Source organism: Bos grunniens, chromosome 19, assembly GCF_055505025.1.
Source record: "Bos grunniens cultivar Pamir isolate PY7600 chromosome 19, Bosgru_T2T1.0, whole genome shotgun sequence".
In the NCBI taxonomy this organism is placed as follows: domain Eukaryota; kingdom Metazoa; phylum Chordata; class Mammalia; order Artiodactyla; family Bovidae; genus Bos; species Bos grunniens.
Window position 1 is genome coordinate 50,950,957 of NC_141183.1, and position 22,659 is coordinate 50,973,615.

Below are 22,659 nucleotides of genomic sequence, written 5' to 3' on the forward strand. Positions count from 1 at the left end.
CCCACAGGGTAGCCCACTCTGTAAACGAGGGGGCTTGAATGGTAGGCAGGCAGGAGAATTATTCCTAAAACCTTACCCACGTTCAAAATCGAGAGCACCCGACAGTTCTCTTGGGAGAAGGGGTGCCCGCCCCTCTTGGGCAGCTGTGTGCCCCGACAAAATCCCGGGTGTGCCTGGCCCAAGCTGCTGACTTGCAGGGCGGGCTCCAGGGCACCCCGAGGAACCCGCGCCGCGTGGGGGAGGGGCGCTGGGCTCTGTGTTGGCCGTTGCCATGGTTTTGCCCGGAGTTCCGAGTGCCACTCCCTGAGTCACCGGGGGCGAGGGGACCCGGGGAGTGCCGCTATGAAGCCCATCAGCGCTCCTGTTGAGATGGAAGCCTCTGATGGGCAGGCGGACGAAAGGGAGGAGCCACTAGAGCAGGTGAAGTGGGGCTGGGGGTGTGAGGGGGGAAGGAAAGGAGGGCCCTGCAGGGGCTGGCTTGGGAAGGCAGAGAAGATAAGTGTCAAGGAAGAAGAGAAGGGGGGAAAATGGTGAGGTTCACCAGTTCGTAAGAGACTGAAAGAACAAGAGAAGGTTAACTCATCCAGACAGATGTTTATCCAGGACATAGATAACTGGCAAGATAATGGGGGTGGGGATTCCTGGCAAGATGATTGTCAGTTATGAAGACTCACAGGCTGGTGTGTGTGTGTGTATGTACATGTGTCATGGTCTGTGTGGTTTGTATGGAGTGTTTATCCAGTTGACTAGTCAGGGTTCCCTCTGGAGTCTGGAGGAGCCTGTCCTGGAACTTCCTGTGCCCCCTGAACACAGGCAGGACTTTAATGCTCACTTGTGTTTTGACTCCCCCATGAGGCATGCAGAATCTTAGTTCCTTGACCGAGGATTGAACCTGTGTCCCCTGCAGTGGAAACTTGGAGTCTTAACCACTGCGCCACCAGGGAAGTCCCTACGCTCCCTTTTCTGGGAGGCTTTTTAAAGGGCAGGTGTAAACCTCATGTCAATCTAATCCTGTGCTCTGACTTCAAGTGTTATTCTGAAGTCACCTCACTGTGATTCATTTTCAACTTCTTTTGCCCCAGATTGCTGCCAGAAAGTTCCTTCTCATCATCACCATTACTGTCAGCCACTTTCCTGAGTGCCTGTTAGCCTGGCAAGAAGCTAAAGATTAGGGATACAAAGAAGTGGGCCTGGGACTTAGGAACTCAATAAGTGTTTGCTGAATAAGCGAGTAAATAAATGATGATCATTCCCCCAAGGAGTTACTTAAGCATCTCAGGTACCCTCTGCTCATCTGTAACCAAAAATAAAGAGTTCTAGCCTTACAGAATCTGTGGGAGAATAAAATGAGTTAATGTTAGTACTTCCTTGATGGTCCAGTGGTTAAGAATCCTCCTTGCAAATCAGGGGACATAGGTTCCATCCTCGGTCCAGAAATATCCCACATGCCTCAGAGCAACAAAGCCCCTGAGCCTATGAAGCCTGCAAGCCCTAGAGCCATGCTCCACAGGGGAAGCCATTGCAAGGAGAAGGCTTCATACCACAACAAAGAATGGCTCCTGCTTGCCACAACTAAACAAAGCCTACATGCAGCAATGAAGACCCACTATGGTCAAAAAAGTAAATAAATAAAAAATTAAAAAAAAAAAAGAATCCACCCTCCAATGCAGAGGACCCAGGTTCCATCCCTGGTTGGGGAACTAAGATCGCATATGCTGTGAAGTAACTAAGCATGCTCACTGCAACTAGAGAGCCCAAGCTCTGCAACTAGAGAGAAAGCCCACAAGCCACAGTGAAGACCTAGTGCAGTCCTCCCCTCAAAAAAAAAAAAGAAGTTAACCATACACAGAAAGAGTTCAGTTCAGTCGCTCAGTTGTGTCCAACTCTTTGCAACCCCATGCACTGCAGCACACCAGGCTTCCCTGTCCATCACCAACTGCCAGAGTCTACCCAAACTCATGTCCATTGAGTCAGTGATGCCATCCAACCATCTCATCCTCTGTCATCCCCTTCTCCTCCTGCCTTCAATCTTTCCCAGCATCAGAGTCTTTTCCAATGAGTCATTTCTTCCCATCAGGTGGCCAAAAAGTTATTGGAGCTTCAGCTTCAGCATGAGTCCTTCTAATAAATATTCAGGACTGATCTCCTTTAGGATGGACTGGTTGGATATCCTTGCAGTCCAAGAGACTCTCTCAAGAGTCTTCTCCATCACCACAGTTCTAAAGCAGCCATTCTTTGGCGCTCAGCTTTCTTTATGATCCAAAACAAAAAGAGTTAATGTTTGTCAAGTGCTTTGCAAAGTTAGTTAGTATACAGAGCTATAATATTATAAAAGAAATGGATTAGGTGTTCTTGGTTTTCTAAGCAGGAATTCTCAGAGATGGGTTTCCTTTTCCCAGGGCTCACTGGCCCGAGAGCTGGGTCAAAGAGGAGGTCACTGGGAAAATGGAGAAGGGCTTTGGCTGGCATCTGGATCAGTGATTGCCCAGCACTGCCTCTCAGGAGCAGTAGCTCTAGGTCCCCAGCTGACTGCTGCCCCTGCCTCCTCCAGGGGACGAATGCACCCAGCTTAGAGAGGCGCTCCAGTACCACCCCAGCCAAAGACTCCCTTGTGCGCCATGCCAAGGGCCTCGACCGGGACACCTTCAAAATTGTGAGTGAGGGGCCAGCCTGGGACCCGTACGCTATTCCCTACAGGTCAGGAGACCTGGGTCAGAAGCTGGCAGGCCTCGGATCCACAGTTCATGGCCCCACTGGACACCCTCTTGGGAAGGAAGTGGCCTTCTCACATAACACTGGGTCGGAAGGGCTGCAGCTGGGCCACCTGCGGGCTATGTGGGGTGTCCAACTTTCTCTTCTTTCTCCTATGGCCCCTCACTTCCCCTGTTGCCTCCTCAGTGTAAAGAATATCTAAGGCCACTGAAGAAGTTCCTGCGTAAGCTGCACCTGCCAAAGGACCTTCCCCAGAAGAAAAAACTGAAGTACATGAAGCAGAGCCTGGTGGTCCTAGGGGACCACATCAACACCTTTGTGCAGCACTACTGCCGAGCCTGGGAAATCAAGCACTGGAAGAAGTAGGACACCTCCCTACCCTGACCATGGCCCTCTCTCCTGGGCCTCTCCCTCCAGAATCGAGGTCGCTCCTTAGTGAAAATCTCCTAGTCCTTCATCTTAGTGTGGAAGGGTCAGGATCCTGGAGTGAGTGTGGTGAAGAGGGGTGGAGAGAACAGCACCCTCTAGTGACTCAGGGCAGCACTGAATGGATAAAGGACTCTCCTCACCCGGGGACGAGTTCAGCTCAGTTCGGTTGCTCAGTGGTCTCTTGTCGACCCATGGACAGCAGCACGCCAGGCCTCCCTGTCCATCACCAACTCCTGGAATTTACTCAGACTCATGTACGTTGAGTCACTGATGCCATCAAACCATCTCATCCTCTGTCATCCCCTTCTCCTCCCACCTTCAATCTTTCCCAGCATCAGGGTCTTTTCAAAAGAGCCAACTCTTTGCATGAGGTGGCCAAAGTATTGGAGTTTCAGCTTCAGCATCAGTCCTTCCAATAAATATTCAGGACTGATGTCCTTTAGGATGGACTGGTTGGATCTCCTTGCAGTCCAAGGGACTCTCAAGAGTCTTCTCCAACACCATAGTTCAAAAGCATCAATTCTTCAGCTCTCAGCTTTCTTTATGGTCCAACTGTCACATCCATACATGACCACTGGAAAAATCATAGCCTTGACTAGACGGACCTTTGTTGGCAAAGTAATGTCTCTGCTTTTGAATATGCTGTCTAGGTTGGTCATAACTTTCCTTCCAAGGAGTAAGCGTCTTTTAATTTCATGGCTGCAGTCACCGTCCACAGTGATTTTGAAGGTGTTAGTTGCTCAGTCATGTCTGACTCTATGTGACCCATTGGCTGTAGCCCTCCAGGCTCCTCTGTCCATGGGATTTTCCAGCCAAGAATACTGGAGTGGATTGCCATTCCCTCCTCCAGGGGATCTTCCAACCCAGGGATCGAACCCAGGTCTCCTGCATTGCAGGCAGATTCTTTACTATCTGAGCCACCAGGGAAGCCCAAACAGTGATTTTGGAGCCCCCAAAAATAAAGTCTGACACTGTTCCCACTGTTTCCCCATCTATTTGCCATGAAGGGATGGGACTGGATGCCAAGATCTTAGTTTTCTGAATGTTGAGCTTTAAGCCAAGTTTTTCACTCTCGTCTTTCACTTTCATCAAAAGGCTCTTTAGTTCTTGGCTTTCTGCCATAAGAGTGGTGTCATCTGCATATCTGAGGTTATTGATATTTCTCCCGGCAATCTTGATTCCAGCTTGTGCTTCCTCCAGCCCAGCGTTCCTAATGATGTACTCTGAATAGAAGTTAAATAAGCAGGGTGACAATATACAGGCTTGACATACTCCTTTCCCTATTTTGAATCGGGGTGGGAGGAGTGGGGGAAAGAACTCTGATAGAATAACTGCTGCGTGCTGTGGGGGCTCATCACCAAATACAGGGGATTCAAGGCCTGGAGAATCCTGCCCTCCAAGCGCCCAACCAAAAATTCAGGGTGCAGGGGTGGTCCAGGACGGGTGGTCCTGGCCGTAAGGCAGGTGTGAGGGGGAGAGGGGCTGGGCTCCTCCCCGCTCAGCCTCGGTCCCGCCTCCTTCGGCCTCGGCCCCGCCCCCTCAGCCTCGGTTCCCCTCCCTTGCAGGATGCTCTGGCGGTTTGTCTCCCTCTTCTCAGAGTTGGAGGCGAAGCAGCTTCGCAAACTCTACAAGTATACCAAGAACAACCAGACCACCAAGTTCCTGGTGAGGCTCCTCCCTGGCCGGCAGAGGGCTGGGTGGCGTGTTCTTGAATTATAGGGGGAGATCTGAGCCTGAAGGGCTGTGTTTTTTTTGCCACAGCATGTGGCATGAGGGATCTTAGTTAGCTGACCAGGGATGGAATCTGGGCCCCCAGGAGTGAAAGTGCAGAATCCTCAACACTGGACTGGCGGGAAATTTCCTGAAGAGCCCTGTGATAGAACAAGTACTCTTTAGTCCTTCCCATGCTCATTGCCTGAGGAAAACTCCACTGGCTTCAGGGTGGGCACAGAGTGGGCTCAGGAGGCCAGAGACTCAGCTTCACCCTCCACCGCCACACCCTGAGCAGGAGCGGGGACCTTTCTGAGGAGCCGTGGGTGGGGACGACCCAGGCCAGGCAGAGAGGCATAGCCAGCTTGGGGGAGGCTATGGAGACCATTGCAAAAGCCAGAGGATAAATATCCAGGGTAGGCTTTGTCCCAAAACAGTGATTCTCAAACATCTTAGTCTCAGATCACTTCTCCCCTCTTAATTTTTATGGTGCTTAGTTGCTAAGTTGCATCTGACTCTTTGCAACCCCATGGACTGTAGCCTGACAGACTCCTTGGTCCATGGGATTTCCCAGGAAGGAATGCTGGAGTGGGTTGCCATTGCCTTCTCCAGGGGATCTTCCCGATCCATGAATCAAACCTGTGACATTGCTTTCTATTTTTGCAGATCTCTTTAGTGTCTGGCTTAATAGAAGACACTTGGCTTCTCATATCTGCTTTTGCTCAGTCTCTTACGATATAATGATTTGGTACATAAGAAAATCCAGCCTCCTACTGATATATATATATATATATATATAATTATTAATAGAAAGGAGAGGAGTATTTTATTAGCATTTTCAGATAAAGGTGAATATTTTTTGACACCAAAACTCAGCAAGTGGCAGTTACTTAACTGCAGTGTTGAATCTGAAACCGTATCAACAGATGTTTGTTTATTAGGCTGTTTGTTTTCATTTTATACCACATCACACAGCAGGATCTTAGTTCCCTGACCAGGACTGAACCCATGCTTCCTGCAGAGCAAGTGCAGAGTCCTAACCACTGGACCATCAGGGAATTCCTTCAATGAATGTTTTAAAATAGACTTTTTTTAAAAAAGCAGTTTTAGGTTTATAGAATAATTGGGGGTAAAGCACAGAGTTCCCATATTTACCCTTTCCTGTTTTCCTTATTGGGGCTTCCCTGGTGCATTGGAGAGGTACATTTGTATCTTTGATGAGCCAATATGGATACACTGTTAATGTCCATGGTTTACATTAAGGTGCATTCCTTGTTTTGTACATTCTGTAGGTTTTGACAAATATACAGTAACATGTATCCACCATTACAGTGGACAAAGGAAGTTTCATTGCCCTAAAAATCCCCAGTGCTCTGCCCATTCATCCCCCCCTTCTCCCCTCAAGGCCCTTGGCAACCACTGATCTTTTTACTGTCTCCATAGTTTTTCCTTTTCTGGACTGTATAATTGGAAGGTATAGTTGGAATCATACAGTATGTAGCCTTTTCAGATTTGTTATCAATGAACTTTTCACACTAGGTTACATTAGAATCCATTGATTTCTCTCCTGCACTCTGAGTGGATCCCACTTTTCAGGCGGTCTGTGAGGTTAGAATATTTCACAGAGCACCCTTTGAGAAGCACTGTCCAAAAGAATAATTACAGGGAACAGTGTTTATGTACTAGGAAACTTTATGTTCCTTCATGTCATTCTTCAAAAGCAACCCTAGGTGGTAATTAGAATTGTTATCCACAGTGTATAAATGAGGGTGCCAGATCTAGGGAGGTGAAGGAACTTGATCCAGACCACGCAGCAAATGGGAAGGACAGAGCTGGGTTCAAACATAATCTCATTCAAAGGAGAGCCCTGCTCTGACCTTATCCTGCCCATTGCTCCAGCTGGGCAGCTATAATGGCATCCTCAGTTGGTAAAGAATCCTCCTGCAGTGGAGGAGACCCCAGTTCAATTCCTGGGTCAGGAAGATCCCCTGGAGAAGGGATAGGCTACCCAATCCAGTATTCTTGGGCTTCCCTTGTGGCTCAGCTGGGAAAGAACTGCCTACAATGCAGGAGACCTGGGTTCAATCTCTGGGTTGGGAAGATCCCCTGGAGAAGAGAAAGGCTACTCACACCAGTATTCTGACCTGGAGAATTCCATGGACTGTATGGTCTATGGGGTCACAAAGAGTTGGATGTGACTTTCACTTTCTCTGTGGGTCTTTGTTTCATTCTCTGAACATGAATATGGGGATAGATTCAGTGATTCCTTCTAAGAATTTGAGGAGCTGCCATTTTAGTCATTCCTAGATTTCAGCAGCCAAGGAACTTTCAAAAGATGTTTCCAGGCTCTCGATTTTAATTTTGCAAAGGACTTTAAAAAATAAGCACCAGGATTTCCCTGGGGGTCCAGTGGCTAAGACTCTGCCCAGTGCAGGGGAGCCGGGTTCAATCCCTGGTCAGGGAATTACATCCCACATGCAGCAACTAAGAGTTCTCATGCCACAGCTAAAGATCCCACATGCTACAGCTAAAACCCAGCACAGCCACGCATGCCTAGTTGCTTCAGTCGTTCGTGTCTGATTCTTTGCGACCCCATGGACTGCAGTCCGCCAGGCTCCTCCATCCATGGGGTTCTCCAGGCAAGAACACTGGAGTGGGTTGCCATGCCCTCCCCCACCTAGCACAGCCAGATAAATATTTTTTTTAAGTCCCATTGTTTCATTACAAACACATAATATGCTCAAAAACCAGAGGGAGGAGATACTGCAAAGGAAAGAACCACCCAAGAAGACAGAGTTGGCAGCCTGACCTCAAGATCCCCATGATCCCCCCTCTGCCCCCCAACATCTGTGGTCCTCACTCCATCCTGGCTGCCGAAGCGTGAGGTGCAGCCTGGCCGCAGCAGCTTCCTAACACGGGCAGGGCTCGGGCTCTGGCAGGCGGCCCCTCTCTCCTCCTCAACACTCTGGTCCCCTTGCAGATGGCCTTCTGCCCCTTGAACGCCCCGGAGAGCTCCTTGCTGGCTGACCAGGAGGACAGTCTGCCCAAGCTCTGCACTGCCTGGGGGCTCCGCAGCCACCTCAATGGCATGAAGGAGAGGCTGTCCAAGCTGCAGGCCCCGGGCCACCCAGCCCGCCTGCTGAAGGAGCTGAGAGCCAGGGGCCCCCGCAGGAGAGGTATGCCCGGAGGAGTGGCCCGTCTGCCCCCCGGAAGCGCCTGACCTGGTCCTCTTCCAGCCATCCCATCTTCTCTTCTGCCCTGCATTTCTCTTTGTCCATTTTCCTTCCCCTTCTCCACTTTTTCTTTTCTCTTTTTTTCCTCCTCTCTTAGGTCATCTCACTGTAGGAAATTTGAAATGTTTGTGCATGCACGCTCAGTCGTGTCTGACCCCATAGACTGTCGCCTGCCAGGCGCCTCTCTCCCTGGGATTTGCCAGATAGGATAAAACAGAAAAGTCACCCATGACCCACAGGCAGGACTAATAATCATATTTAGGTGTGTTTCCTTCCTGTTCCATCTCAGTTTCCCCCTAGAGGTCTCGGGAAATGTGCCTTTTCCAGCTAACAGGTAAACAAAGGCATGCTCCCATACGATCAGAAGCAGAGCCATTTCTAGTGGCCAAGAGCAGAGACTCCCGGGAAGTGGCCGAGCAGCAGGCTGTGCCCTCTTGGTGTTGGGTGGGCCGTGGGTGGAAGGAAGGGGTCACTCCCCCAGGAAGGAGGCCCTGAACCCAGATTCGTGCCTGAGCTCTGTGGGGCCCGTGGCCCTGGCGCCTACTGCTTAGATTGAGGAAGTGAAACATACCATGGAATGAAGGGCAGTCGGTATCATTAAGATGATTTGGATCAGGCAGTCCATGAATCAGATGAGGAAAGTGTGGTTCAGGCTTCGGAGCCAGCATCTCCCTTACCAGGTGCATCGTGTCTCTTAATTTCACCCACCCCTGCAGCACCCAGAAGAGCTGGGCATGACCATCCGCCTTTCACTAATGATCAATCTCAGGTCATAGGGCAAAGGGTAGGTCCGGAGGTTTGGAAGGAGGTAGGTTTGGGACAGGCTTTAGAGAAAGGAAAAAGGAGAGAGACGAGGGAGACAAAGAGGTGGAATGGAGGTCTGTGTGGAGGTGAGACAGTGAGCACACAGGCTGCGCTTAGAGGTGAAGGATGGAGGGAGAGGGATAGAGTGGCAGGGAACAAGGAAAAGCTGCACATGGCGTGTTAAGTTGGGCTTGAAATTGTGCTTCTTTTTTTAAAGTGTTTTTTATTATTTATTTATTTATTTTATTTATTTATTTTTTTAGAGCGGGGTAAAGTGTTTTTTAAAAAACTGCTTCTTTATTTGGGTCTTGGTTTCGGCACTCGGGACCCTCAGTCTTTGTTGCAGCATGCGGGACCTTTAGTTACAGCATGCGAACTCTGTAGAGGCATGTGAGCTGCAAGTGGAATCTAGTTCCCTGACCGGGGATGGAACCCTGGCCTCCGCCACTGGGAGTGCACAGTCCTAGCCACTGGGCCACCAGGGATGCCCCTGAATTATAATTCTTAAAATAACATTTGATTACAAACACAAGCATACCCTAGAAAATTAGATAATACAGATTAACAAAAAATAAGAAAATATAAACATCACATTGTCCACCACTTTCCAGATGCTTTTCATGTATATAAACACCTGTATTAAACCAAAATGAGACCATGCTGAATGCGTGGTTTTGACTTGAACTTGCTTTTTTCAGATAATTATAGAAACCTTCCATGTCAACATCTTCATTGAATTAAATACTCCATTTTCAAATTTTCCCAATAGTCCGATCCCTTTTGCACTTAATTTCCCAAACCATGCATTTCACCTGGTTATGTCTCTTAGGTGAGGTGAAGTCACTCAGTCGTGTCCGACTCTTTGCGACCCCACGGACCGTAGCCTACCAGGCTCCTCCGTCCATGGGATTTTCCAGGCAAGAATACTGGAGTGGGTTGCCATTTCCTTCTCCAGAGGATCTTCCCGACCCAGGGATCAAACCGAGGTCTCCCGCATTGTAGACAGACGCTTTACCGTCTGAGCCACCAGGGAAAAGTCTCTCTTAACCTGAGTCTCCCTTTTCTTCCACCCCGACATGTTGAAGAGATCAGGCTACTGTTCTGCAGACTGTTCCACCTCCTGCTCTTTTCTTGTTGCTTCCATTTGGCATCTTTGAAGCTTGTTTCTCTCGGAGCAGGATTGTAGGTCAAGAGTCCCATGGATTCGTGTTAAAAACATTTCTGACGGGCATACATTTCAGACGAGGTGCTATTCTTCCTACTGTGTTACATGAGAAAACGCATACTACCAGGTGGGGCCACCACGACCAGGTGAATCACTGTGTCTATCATGAAATTAAAAGTGACCTGTGTGGGGACTCCCCTGACAGTCCAGTGGTTAAGAATCCACCTTCCAACGCAGGGGCTGCAAGTTAGATCCCTGGTTGGGGAACTAAGATTTCACATGCCTCCGGGCAACTAAACTCTCACACCCACAGAGGGCAACCAAGATCCCACAAGCTGCAACGAAGCGACACAGCCAAAAATAAATAAATATTTCTTTTTTAAAAAAGAAAAGATCAGTGAAATCAACACCATCCCCCCAAATAGGACCTTCGTGGTGTTCCTTGGGCACTGTGTTCATGAATCAGTTCTTTACTTTTTTCATGAGTCAGTTCTTAAGTAAAAAGATGGCAATGGTGTTTGCAAACAACCCAGCAGCAAAGTACTGGAAACTGGGGAGTGAATGGAGACAGGAGTGGAGAGGAATCACAGAAGCCGGAGGTCTGTCCTGACTGTACCCCTGGCTTAGACTTTGAGCAGCCCATTTCCTTACTCTGCGCCTGCAGATCCTCAGCTGTAATCCCTCAGCTGTAAACTGGGGTGATTCCATCTCCCTACCCCACAGGGTTTCTGTGAGAAAAGGGTAAGGGACTTAGGTTGAAAGCAAGGTAAGCTTTTGCTGCTCTTCCCACCACAGCCGGCAAATGTTACAGGCTGAGATTCTCTTACTATTTGTGATGTCACTGTCTCCGACCTTCCTCTTTTTCAGGTTCTAAGCTTTCTCAAGAGCCGAAACTCAAGAGAAGGAGGATTAAGGAAGCCCCAGACACTCCAGAGACCTGTCTATAGAAGACCCAGCTGGGGCTGAGGGCCAGCTTGCCCTGGATCCTAGAGCACTTGCACTTGAGGGGAGGGGGATATGAGGGACCAGTGAGGGGGAAGAAGAAGCTGTCTTTATCAAAAGGATGCTCAGTCTTAATTGTGTATAAATGGGACAAGAAAATAAACATCCTTTAGACAGTTCAACTTGGCTAATCATCGTCGTTCATTTTTTAAAAGTCATTTATTTGGTTGCACTGGGGCTTCACTGCTCTCTGCGGGCTCTCTCTAGTTGCAGAGAGCAGGGGAGGTCTCATTCTTTTTTTTTTTTTTTATTAAAAATAAATATTTGCCAGCCACTTTCTGAACAGCAAATGGCCTCCATATACACAGGTGAGTAAGAGGCAGTTTCTGTGTCAAGGACCGTCACAGTCTGGGGGAAACACACACACATGTAGACGTTATAACAGGGTAATGCCGGTGTCTGGGGAGGGCCTTAAGGGAGGTGACAGAGGCCTGATATGTGTCTGCCAGGAGAGAGCACAGGTGGGAGGGGAGTGGGCCAGGAGTCGGTCGGAGGGTGACAAGCCTGGTCCCTTCTTAAATCGTCTGCCCTTGATCCTGTGGGAACTTAGAGGGGACAGTGACAAGGGAGATGCCAGGCAGGGGAAGGAGTTGATGTGACGTGGGTATCAGCAAAGTACGAGGAAGTGAGAGAGGGTAGAGTCAGGAGACCAAAGAAGGAACTATATTAATCGTCCCAAGGGACTTACCTGGCTGTCCAGTGGCTAAGATTCCATGCTCCCAATGCAGGGGGCCCAGGTTGGACCCTTGGTTGGGGAACAAGATCCCACATGCCATAACTAAGAGCTCACATGCTGCCACTAAAGATTCTGCATGCCACATCCAAGACCTGGCTCAGCCACAAAACAATTTTTTTTTTTAAAGGCAGCTGCATTTCTCCGGAGAAGGCAATGGCGCCTCACTCCAGTACTCTTGCCTGGAAAATCCCATGGACGGAGGAGCCTGGTGGGCTGCAGTCCATGGGGTCGCTAGGAGTCGGACTCGACTGAGCGACTTCACTTTCACTTTTCACTTTCCTGCATTGGAGAAGGAAATGGCAACCCACTCCAGTGTTCTTGCCTGGAGAATTCCAGGGACGGGGGAGCCTGGTGGGCTGCCGTCTATGGGGTCACACAGAGTCGGACACGGCTGAAGCGACTTAGCAGCAGCAGCAGCACTTCTCTAGGGCATTTTGAATGACTAAAGTAGAACTTCTTTTAAAAAGTCAGTTGCCAATATTAACTCGGTACATTTCACATTAGAAATAACAACAGTTTGAAAAAACTGGCCACGCTCCAGGCAGAGCATCTGGCGCCCATGAAGGGTGGAGGGTGGGGTGGGGGTGGGGAACCAGAATAAATGTGTGTGACCCTTTTTCCTCTCCTCCTTCGATTTGTATTCAGGAGTAAATATTATCCAAGGTTTTAAATGGTAAAATGAACATCAGTCTAGACCTGAAGGCCAAGGACAGGAACGCACCAGTGGGGAGGGAGGCAGCCACCCCATCTCTCTGGTCCTCCCACCCCCACCCACTGCCTCCCAGAGGTGAGATGAGAGACGTTAAGGCAGGGGCCGGGGGTCAGCCTCATTGGGTGGTCCCCACCAGTCCTGACAAAGCAGGGAGGGTTTGTGAGAGAAGAGCAGCAGGTCGGAGGGTGTCTCAGACAACTGGGGGCTCTCCACTTTTCTCCCAAGCGATGTCACTGACAAGGTCGCAGGGGAAAAGCTGGGTGTTTAGGGAAGAGACCAAAATAAGGAAGTGACCTCTGTGTGTGTGAGGCAACACTGCCCCCTACAGGAATTCTGGAACTCTACAGCCTTCTCCTATGCAAAGAGCCGGAGACCAGGAGCCAGTGTGGGAGATTCCTACCAGCCTCGAGCACAATCGGGAAGCCTGCAGGTAAAATGTGCAAGAGGTGAGCTTGGATTTGGAGGCTTTTTTTTTTTTTTTGCTGCATCAGGTCTTAGTTGTGGCAGGTGGGCTTAATTGCCTTGAGGCGTGTGGGACCTTAGTTGCCTGACCAGGGATTGAACCCACATACGCTGCATTGGAAGGTGGAGTCTTAACCACTGGACCACCAGGGAAGTCCCTTTTTTGGGAGGGTAGGGGAGGCCTCCTAACTCTTTCCTTAAATTCAGTAGGTCTCAGAATTCTAAAAAGACAGATCACAAGACATTGCTCTGCTCAAAATACTCCAATAGCACAGAGGATTTTTAGAGCAGTGAACATACCCTGTGTGATACCAGAGTGCTGGATACATGCCATCATACATTGGCCCAGACCCATAGGATGTGTGACACCAAGAGCAACCCTAATGTAAACTGTGGACTCTGGGTGATAATTCTCTATCGATGTAAGTCCATCAGTTGTAATCAATAACCGCTCTGGTGGAGGGTGTGGGTGACGGGGGAGGCCGTGCATGTGGAGGAGAGCAGTATGCAGGAAATCTCTGCACCATCTGCTCAGTTTTTCTGTGAACCTAAAACTGCTCTAAAAATAACAAACAAACATATACAAACCCTCCAACAAACAAACAAAACCCTCCAACAGCTCTTTATCTCCTGCAGATTAAAAGCCAAAGTTTTTGCAAGAGCTTGCTGCTGCTGCTGCTGCTGCTAAGTCACTTCAGTCGTGTCCGATTCTGTGCGACCCCATAGACGGCAGCCCACCAGGCTCCCCCGTCCCTGGGATTCTCCAGGCAAGAACACTGGAGTGGGTTGCCATTTCCTTCTCCAATGCAGGAAAGTGAAAAGTGAAAGTGAAGTCGCTCAGTCGTGTCCGACTCTTAGCGACCCCATGGACTGCAGCCCACCAGGCTCCTCCATCCATGGGATTTTCCAGGCAAGAGTACTGGCAAAGCCCTATATGATCTATCCCTGTCCATTCTGGGACCTCTTTGCCCTCACCCTTGCTTTCTCATACCAGTCAAGCATACTGCTGGGGACTTCTCTCGTGGTCCAGTGGCTAAGACTTCATGATTCCAGCACAGGGGGCCCATCTCTGGTTTGATCTCTGGTCAGGGAACTGGATCCCAGATGCTGCAACCAAAAATCTCGTGTGCTCCAACTAAGGCCTGGCATAGCCAAATAAAAATAAGATAAAATAATTTAAAGTATACTCCTGCCTCAGCCAAATAAATAAAAAAGATTTAAAGTATACTCCTGTTTCAGGTCCTTTTCACTGGCTATTTCCTCTGTCTGGAACATTCCTTTATTAAAAAATAGCCACTTATTTATTTATTCCACATGCCGCACCTTTAGGCATGTGGATATCTTGGTTCCCAGATCAGACAGGGGATGGGACCCATGCCCCCGGCACTGGGAGCATAAAGTCTCAACCACTGGACCGCCAGGGAAGGCCCCTGTCTGGAATGTTCTTTACCAAAATATCCACTTGGTCATTTCTTCTTTCCCTTGAAATCTTTGTTCAAGTATCACCTCCTTAGGGTAGCCTACTGTAATCCCCTATTTTAAAGTCCAACAACCTCTGCACCCCAAATATCCTTTACTGTTTTTATTTTCCTAAAGTACTAATACCTCTCAAATATTACATAATTTAGTTAATGATTATATTTCTTGTTTATTGATGTTCTCCTCCCATTAAAATAGAAGTTCCACAAAGACAGAGCTTTTTGTCTGTTTTGCTCACTGCTGTATCCCAGGACAACAGGCCCGGCACACAGGAGGCACTTAACACACATTTGGGGTTTTTGTCTTTAATTTTTGCTGTATCCAGTGGCATCGGGACCTTAGTTCCTCAGCCAGGGATCAAACCGCTTCCCCTGCATTGGAAGGCAGAGTCTTAACCATTGGACTGCTGGGAAAATCCCTTAACATATCTGTAGAATGAATGATTGGATTCCATGACTCGGGAGATGGCAAAGTGCTTTCTTTGTATCCATCCTCCTTGGATCTTCATGTCAAACTCGTCAGGGAGATTCTGTCGCATTACGGAGAAGAAAACAGAGGCTTAGGGGCTGCCACAGCTGAGTTGAGAGACAGACTTCCCAGGTCTCCTGGCTCCACATCCAATGCTCCTTAGTTTTGACTTTATGATTTTTCCTTCGTGCATGCAGACATTTTTTGTTTTTATAAAGTAAAATTATCAATCTTTCTTAAGTGGTTTCTTTATGACTTTGAAAGATCTTCCTCACTCAGAGAATATTTAAAATTCTATCTTTCGGGCTTTCCTGGTGGTCCAATGTTCTTAACCAATGTTAAAAATTCACCTTGCAATGCAGGAGTCACCGGGTCTACCCCTGGTCTGGGAAGGTACCCCATGCCACAGAGCAACTAAGCCCATGCACCACAATTACTGAACCTGTGCTCTAGAGCCTATGAGCCGCCACTACCGAAGCCGGAACACCCTGCTCTCCACAGCAAGAGAAGCCACTGCAATGAGAAGCCTGCCGCCACAGCCAGAGAGTAGCCCCATTTGCCGCGTCTAGAGAATAGGCTGAAGGTAGCAACGAAGATCTAATGCAACCAAAAATAAATTTTAAAAATTCTATCTTTCCTTCTTCTAGCACCAAGATTTCAGTTTTTACATTTAAATCTTTGATCTATCTGGAATTTAAAGTTGTGTAATTGGATTCCAATATTTTTTTTTCAGATAGCTAAATGGTTATCCTTGCACAAGTGGGAGTGTATTGATAATATACAATATACAATAAGGATATAATATATAGGGGAAAATACAATAAGGATATAATATATAGGGGAAAAAAACCATTTTCTACACAGTTTTGAAATGTCATCCTTATTATATATTAAGTTCCTGATTTACTTGGGTCTATTTCTGAACTTTTTGTTCTGGGCTATTGATCTGCCTGCTTATGTAGAGTTGGGTTTTACTGAAAAAGGAGAAAAAGACACTACAATAACGAAACTGGATATGATAGGAAAAGAGTATTCAGTTTCTAAAAAGAACCAAATTAAATTTCAAAAATAAAAAATAATCATTGATATTGAAACTCTAATGGTCAAGTTAAACAGGAGACAACATCTGAATTCACAGATCAATCTTAATATCATAAAGCAAAATAACCAGACATTTATGGGCCTCCAGCCTAAGCAGTATGTTGGCAAAAAATCAAACCTGAATCTGATCAATTTTCTAGATCTAATTACCAGCTCATAAGAAATACAAGGGACTGGGGAGCATATTAAATGATGCCATGGGGACAGAATCAGCAAACTTCTTTCAAAAACTTTTTATTATGTATTTGTTTTTGCCTGCGCTGGGTCTTGGTTTCTTTGCTCAGGCTTCCTCTGGTTGCGGGCTTCTCACTGTGGTGGCTCCTCCTGTTGTGGAGTATAGGCTCTGGACACTCGGGCTCAGTGGTTGTGGCCCTGGGCTTAGCTGCCCTGCGACATGTGGGATCTTCCCGGACCAGGGATCAAACCTGTGTACCCTGAATTGGCCAGGGAAGCCCTCAGCAAACTCTTGACTATGTGAAGATCCACAGAGTAAACAAACCAGTTACTTTAATAAATAAACTTCAAAGGGGGAAAAAAAGAGGGAGAAGAAATCTAAAAATTAAGAGATTGAAGAGATATGACCAAAGGACATAGGAGGACTGTGTTTGCACCTCAATTAGAACAAACCAGTTCCACAAAAACGTTTATGAAACATTCAGGGAAATTGAACGTGGACTGATGATTTGATGATGTAAAGAAATGTTAGTAGTTCTTGAGTTTAGTAATAGTATTTTGGATTTATATATATACATATATATATGTGTGTATATATATATATATATATATAAGTCTTTATGTTTTAGAGATAAACAGTAGAATATTTGTGGATAAAACTATGATTCTGGGATCTGATTTAAAATATCCAGTGGAGTGGTGATCATTTGGTAATGTATAGAAACATCGAATCGCTGCGTTGTGTAATAGGAACTAACACAGTGTTGTAGCCCAACTATACTTCAAAACCCAAATAAACTTGTAGAAAAAGAGATCAGACTTGTGGTTATCAGAGGCGGGGCTAGGAGGAAAGAGGAACCAGAGAAAGGTGGTCAAAAGACACAAACTTCCAGTTATCAGATAAACTAAGTATTTGGACTATAACATTCAACATAATTAGTATAATTAACACTGCTGTATATTCCGTATGAAAGTGAAGAGAGTAAATCCTAAGTGTTCTCATTGTAAGGAAAAATTTCTCTTCTTTTTCTTTTACATGAGATAATGGATGTTTACTCATTGTGGCAATCATTTCATGATGTATGTAGGTCAAATATGATTGCTGTTCATCTTAAACTTACACAGTGCGTATTATTTTATCAGTTAATCTCAATAAAACTGAAATAAAATAATTGGGTCACAAGGGCAGGGTGCCTGGTGGCTGAGAGAACAGTCATAATGAGACGTATTTATAAACTGGATGAAAGCTGTAAGGGAGTTCCTTATACTAGTCTCTCTACTTTTGCATACTTACAAGTTTCCAAAACAGGAAGTTTCAAAAGATTAGCCAAACCAGTGCCTCTTTCCTAGTTCCAAAAGAGCCGTAATTCTTTCGGCTTAAAACAGGATAGTCTTGGGATTTCCCTGGTGGTCCCATTGCTAAGACTCCACGCTCTCAATGTAGGGGGCCTGGGCTTGATCCCTGATCAGGGAATTAGACCCTATATGCCATAACTTAAGGAGAAGGCAATGGCGACCCACTCTAGTACTCTTGCCTGGAAAATCCCATGGGTGGAGGAGCCTGGTAGGCTGCAGTCCGTGGGGTCGCTGAGTCAGACACGAATGAGCCACTTCATTGTCACTTTTCACTTTAATGCATTGAAGAAGGAAATGGCAACCCACTCCAGTGTTCTTGCCTGGAGAATCCCAGGGACGGGGGAGCCTGGTGGGCTGCCGTCTATGGGGTCGCGCCGAGTCAGACACGACTGAAGCGACTCAGCAGCAGCAGCAGCAGCCATAACTTAAAAATCCTGCATGCTGCACCTAAGACCCAATGAAGCCAAATAAATTTATTTTTTAAAAGATATAGAATTAAAACAAGCAAGGTAGTCTTCAGCCTTGATATTTGGTCTAAAAGCTTATTCTACCCAGACCTCTTCCCCAGGATTCACTTTCTGCAAGGAGATGGGATGAAGGTCCAGACTGGAGTTCAAATCAAGTCTTGATTTCTGATAGCTGGTAAGTTTCCAGAGAAGAGAGACAGGAGGCTCAGAGCCTTAGGAGATGGTCTGTAATAAGAAATGTTCTTCATGCAGACAGAACTGAGTTAGGGACGCTCCTTACCAGCAGGAAGATCCTGACAGTTAAGACCCTGAAAAGTCAACCAGTCACAGACCCCCAAATGCATAGCCTTATTACTAATCCAAGAAATGCAAATGAAAAGAATAATTCTGTCTTTGTATCATATTAGTAATAAAAAAAATCATAAAGGCCCCCTGTGGACGTGAATGTGGAAGAAGAAGCATTCTGATACATTACAACCTGAATGGAAACTGATACAACCCAGCAGCACGTGTCAAAATCTGACCCAGCAACTCCACGACTAGGGATTTATCTCTAAGACAAGAATCTAAGATGTGCTCAAAGCTTCACTGTCAAGGATAATATCAGGGAGGAAATTTACAATGGGGAGAAACTGGAAGCAATTTAAATATCCAGTGTGGAGGTTTGAAAATACATCCACAAATACTTGGACTTCCCTGGTGGTCCAGTGGTAAAGAATCTGCCTGGTAATTCAGGGACACAGGTTTGATCCCTGGTCCGGAAAGATCCCACATGCCTCAGTGAGCCACAGATACTGAGCTCGAGAGCCTATGCTCTGCAACTAGAAGTCACTGCAATGAGTAGCCGCTGCTCACCACAAAAAGAGAAAGCCCCCACGCAGTCAACAAAGACCCAAAGCAGCCATAAGTAAACAAACAAAAATACATATACTCACAAATTCTGATATTGCTTCTTTCAGGACAAGGGTTTTAATTCCCCTTCCCTTGTGAGCTGTTCTTGGGGAGGACCAACTTCTAATGAATAGAGTATGGTGAAAATGAGGAGTTATGACTTCCTGGGGTAGGTAGGTCATAAAAGATACTGTGGCTCTTTCTGTTGGAATGATTTGTCCTGGGGTAAGTCAGTGGCCGTGTCAAAAAGACTCACAGCCCCATCAAGTGGCCCACATGAGGAGGAACTGAGACCTCTTGCCAACAGCCGTGTATGTGAGCCAGCTTGGAAGCAGATTCTCCAGCCGCACCCAAGTCTAAGGTTGCCATAATTACAGTCTTATGAGGTCCGCTGAGCTAGAACAACTCAGTGAAGCCACTCCTGAACTCCAGTTCCACAAGAGCTGTTAATTAATATTTTTGGTTTATGCCAATTAAGATTTGGTATAACGTGGCACTGTTAACCAAACTTTTAGAAACAAGAGACCGGACTGAAATAAAAAGGTGTGTATTTGGGATTTGTTAGGACTGCAGCCTCAGAGACACAGATTCAAGAAGCACTTGAAATGTCTTCCAATGGCCTACAAAACGGGGGTGGCTTATAAAGGCGAAAACTGCAAGGTTAGTTACATGGGTTGTTTATCATGAATTTTTTATTATATGTATTAATTATATTGGAAAATACTATAAAGTACTTTTTTAATACCTGCCACTCTACTAATAAAGAGGTAACCACATTTAACATATTGGCATATTTGCTCTTTTTTGTTTCATTCATGTTTTGTATTGATTTATGTTTTGACCTCCAGCTTTATTTCTGTCATGACCTTTTCCCCATACTATTATATATGGTAAGTGTAGTTTTTAATGACTATGTACGCCACTGGGTGGATGGGCCATAATTTAATGCATCCTCTATTGCTGGAATTATTATCTATTGCTGTATAATGATGACAAACTGAAATTATAATGGAGCAATAGCAGTTCATGTGTGTGTACTAAGTCACTCAGTCGTGTCTGACTCTTTGCGACCCTATGGACTGTAGTCTACCAGGCTTTTCTGTCCATGGGAGTCTCCAAGCAAGAATACTGGCGTGGGTTGCCATGCCCTCTTCCAGGGGATCTTCCTGACTCAGGGATCGAACCCCTGTCTGTTACATCTCCTGCATTGGTAGGCATGTTCTTTACCACTAGCGCCACCTGGGAAGCCCCACTTACAGTTCATGTGTGGAAGTCGCTCAGTTGTGTCCGACTCTTTGCGACCCCATGGACTATACAGTCCATGGAATTCTCCAGGCCAGAATACTGGAGTGGGTAGCCTTTCCCTTCTCCAGGGGATCTTCCCAACTCAGGGATCCAACCCAGGCCTCCCACATTGCAAGCAGATTCCTTACCAGCTGAGCCACAAGGGAAGCCCAAGAATAACTGGAGTGGGTACCCACTCACAGTTCAGGCACACAGAAATGGAGTGGGTGACCACGGAGGATTTGGTCTCAGCCACATCCCTGCATCACTGAAAACCTTGAACTTCCTTTGAACTGTACCAGACCCCAGGTCATTGCCAGCACCTGCTGCTGTAACCCTATGATCTCACGGTCTCCACTTGTAAATACGCAGCCATTTCGGATCCCAACCGCTTCTAAACAAGCACTCTTACTTCTGTCCAGCTCCACTTCTAATTCTTCATTTTTATCATAAGCACCTTGGCTCCCTGGAACTCTCACCTTCTGATAAGATTTATCTAAAGCAGCTTTTAGTTCTAAAAAGTTAAAGATTTGATTTGTCTGATCAAATACATACTAGGTAAACTTCCTCGTGGTCAAAAAGTGCCGAGGGTGGTTTTTTAAATAACTAGTCTTTTTTTTTTTTTCCTTTTTCATCTTGTATAGAGATATGTGATGACTCTAATACCAACACAACAGTTGTAGAATGTGGACTGGCAATGGGTCACAGCCACTAACAGAACAGAATAATACTCAAAACTATTTAAGTAGCAGCATGAGTGAAAATAAAGCAGAAATAGATGTTTTCTGGAACTCTCTTGCTTTTTCGATGATCCAGTGGATGTTGGCAAATTGATCTCTGGTTCCTGTGCCTTTTCTAAAACCAGCTTGAACATCTGGAAGTTCACAGTTCACGTATTGCTAAAGCCTGGCTTGGAGAATTTTGAGCATTACTTTACTAGTCTGTGAGATGAGTGCAATTGTGTGGTAGTTTGAGCATTCTTTGGCATTGTCTTTCTTTGGGATTGGAATGAAGACTGACATTTTCCAGTCCTGTGGCCACTGCTGAGTTTTCCAAATGACTGTGTGGATCACAATATACTGGAAAATTCTGAGAGAGATGAGAATACCAGACCACCTGACCTGCCTCTTGAGAAACCTATATGCAGGTCAGGAAGCAACAGTTAGAACTGGACATGGAACAACAGACTGGTTCCAAATAGGAAAAGGAGTTCGTCAAGGCTGTATATTGTCACCCTGCTTATTTAACTTACATGCAGAGTACATCATGAGAAACGCTGGGCTGGAAGAAACACAAGCTGGAATCAAGATTGCCGGGAGAAATATCAATAACCTCAGATATGCAGATGATACCATCCTTATGGCAGAAAGTGAAGAGGAACTAAAAAGCCTCTTGATGAAAGTGAGAGTAAAAAAGTTGGCTTAAAGCTCAACATTCAGAAAACAAAGATCATGGCATCTGGTCCCATCCCTTCATGGGAAATAGATGGGGAAACAGTGCAAACAGTATCAGGCTATTTTTTGGGGGCTCCAAAATCACTGCAGATGGTGACTGTAGCCATGAAATTAAAAAACGCTTACTCCTTGGAAAAGTTATGACCAACCTAGATAACATATTGAAAAGCAGAGACATTACTTTGCCAACAAAGGTCCGTCTAGTCAAGGCTATGGTTTTTCCAGTGGTCATGTATGGATGTGAGAGTTGGACTGTGAAGAAAGCTGAGTGCCGAAGAATTGATGCTTTTGAACTGTGGTGTTGGAGAAGACTCTTGAGAGTCCCTTGGACTGCAAGGAGATCCAACCAGTCCATTCTAAAGGAGATCAGCCCTGGGTGTTCTTTGGAAGGAATGATGCTAAATTTGAAAACTCCAGTACTTTGGGCACCTCATGTGAAGAGTTGACTCACTGGAAAAGACTCTGATGCTGGGAGGGATTGGGGGCAGGAGAAGGGACGACAGAGGATGAGATGGCTGGATGGCATTGCTGACAGGATGGACGTTGAGTTTGAGTGAACTCCAGGAATGGCATCACCAACTGATGGACGTGAGTTTGAGTGAACTCCGGGAGTCGGTGATGGCCAGGGAGGCCTGGCATGCTGTGATTCATGGGGTCGCAAAGAGTCGGATACGACTGAGCGAGTGAATTGAACTGATGAGTGAAAAACCACCTGATTCTGTGCTGAGCAGCAAGTTAAATGCCAATCAATTTTGACATGTTACATCAATGTTCTAATTCACAAATGTATCTCACAAGGCTTATCAATATACTGTCTGGAAGTGTATACTCACACTCTTTTCAAACTTCATATATCATGCCTGACTTAACTGCTTTATGCAGTTATCCAGAAACTTTAAAAAATTATAGTAACTCATAAAATTTACCATTTTAACTATTTGTAAGTGTGGTGTTAATTATGCAACTGATCTCCAGAACACTCTTATCTTGCAAAACTGAAACTCTACACCCATGAAGCAG

General features: G+C 46.3%; 1 protein-coding gene across 2 annotated transcripts; it reads left to right on the top strand.

Moving 5' to 3' along the window:
* The first annotated feature begins 285 nt into the window (after positions 1-285).
* On the top strand, positions 286-11,095 carry CHCT1 (CHD1 helical C-terminal domain containing 1). Of its 2 annotated transcripts, XM_086360503.1 has the most exons (6): positions 286-420; positions 2,552-2,653; positions 2,899-3,074; positions 4,707-4,806; positions 7,832-8,027; positions 10,921-11,095. In XM_086360503.1, the coding sequence occupies exons 1-6, from the start codon at positions 343-345 to the stop codon at positions 10,998-11,000; spliced, it is 732 nt and encodes a 243-aa protein (XP_086216629.1). In that variant the 5' UTR covers positions 286-342; the 3' UTR covers positions 11,001-11,095. The 2 variants fall into 2 exon arrangements, 1 of the variants encoding a protein (XP_086216629.1); XR_015148303.1 differs by lacking the exons at positions 286-420; positions 2,552-2,653; positions 2,899-3,074; positions 4,707-4,806; positions 7,832-8,027 and adding an exon at positions 10,698-10,819.
* Positions 11,096-22,659: the final 11,564 nt, after the last annotated feature.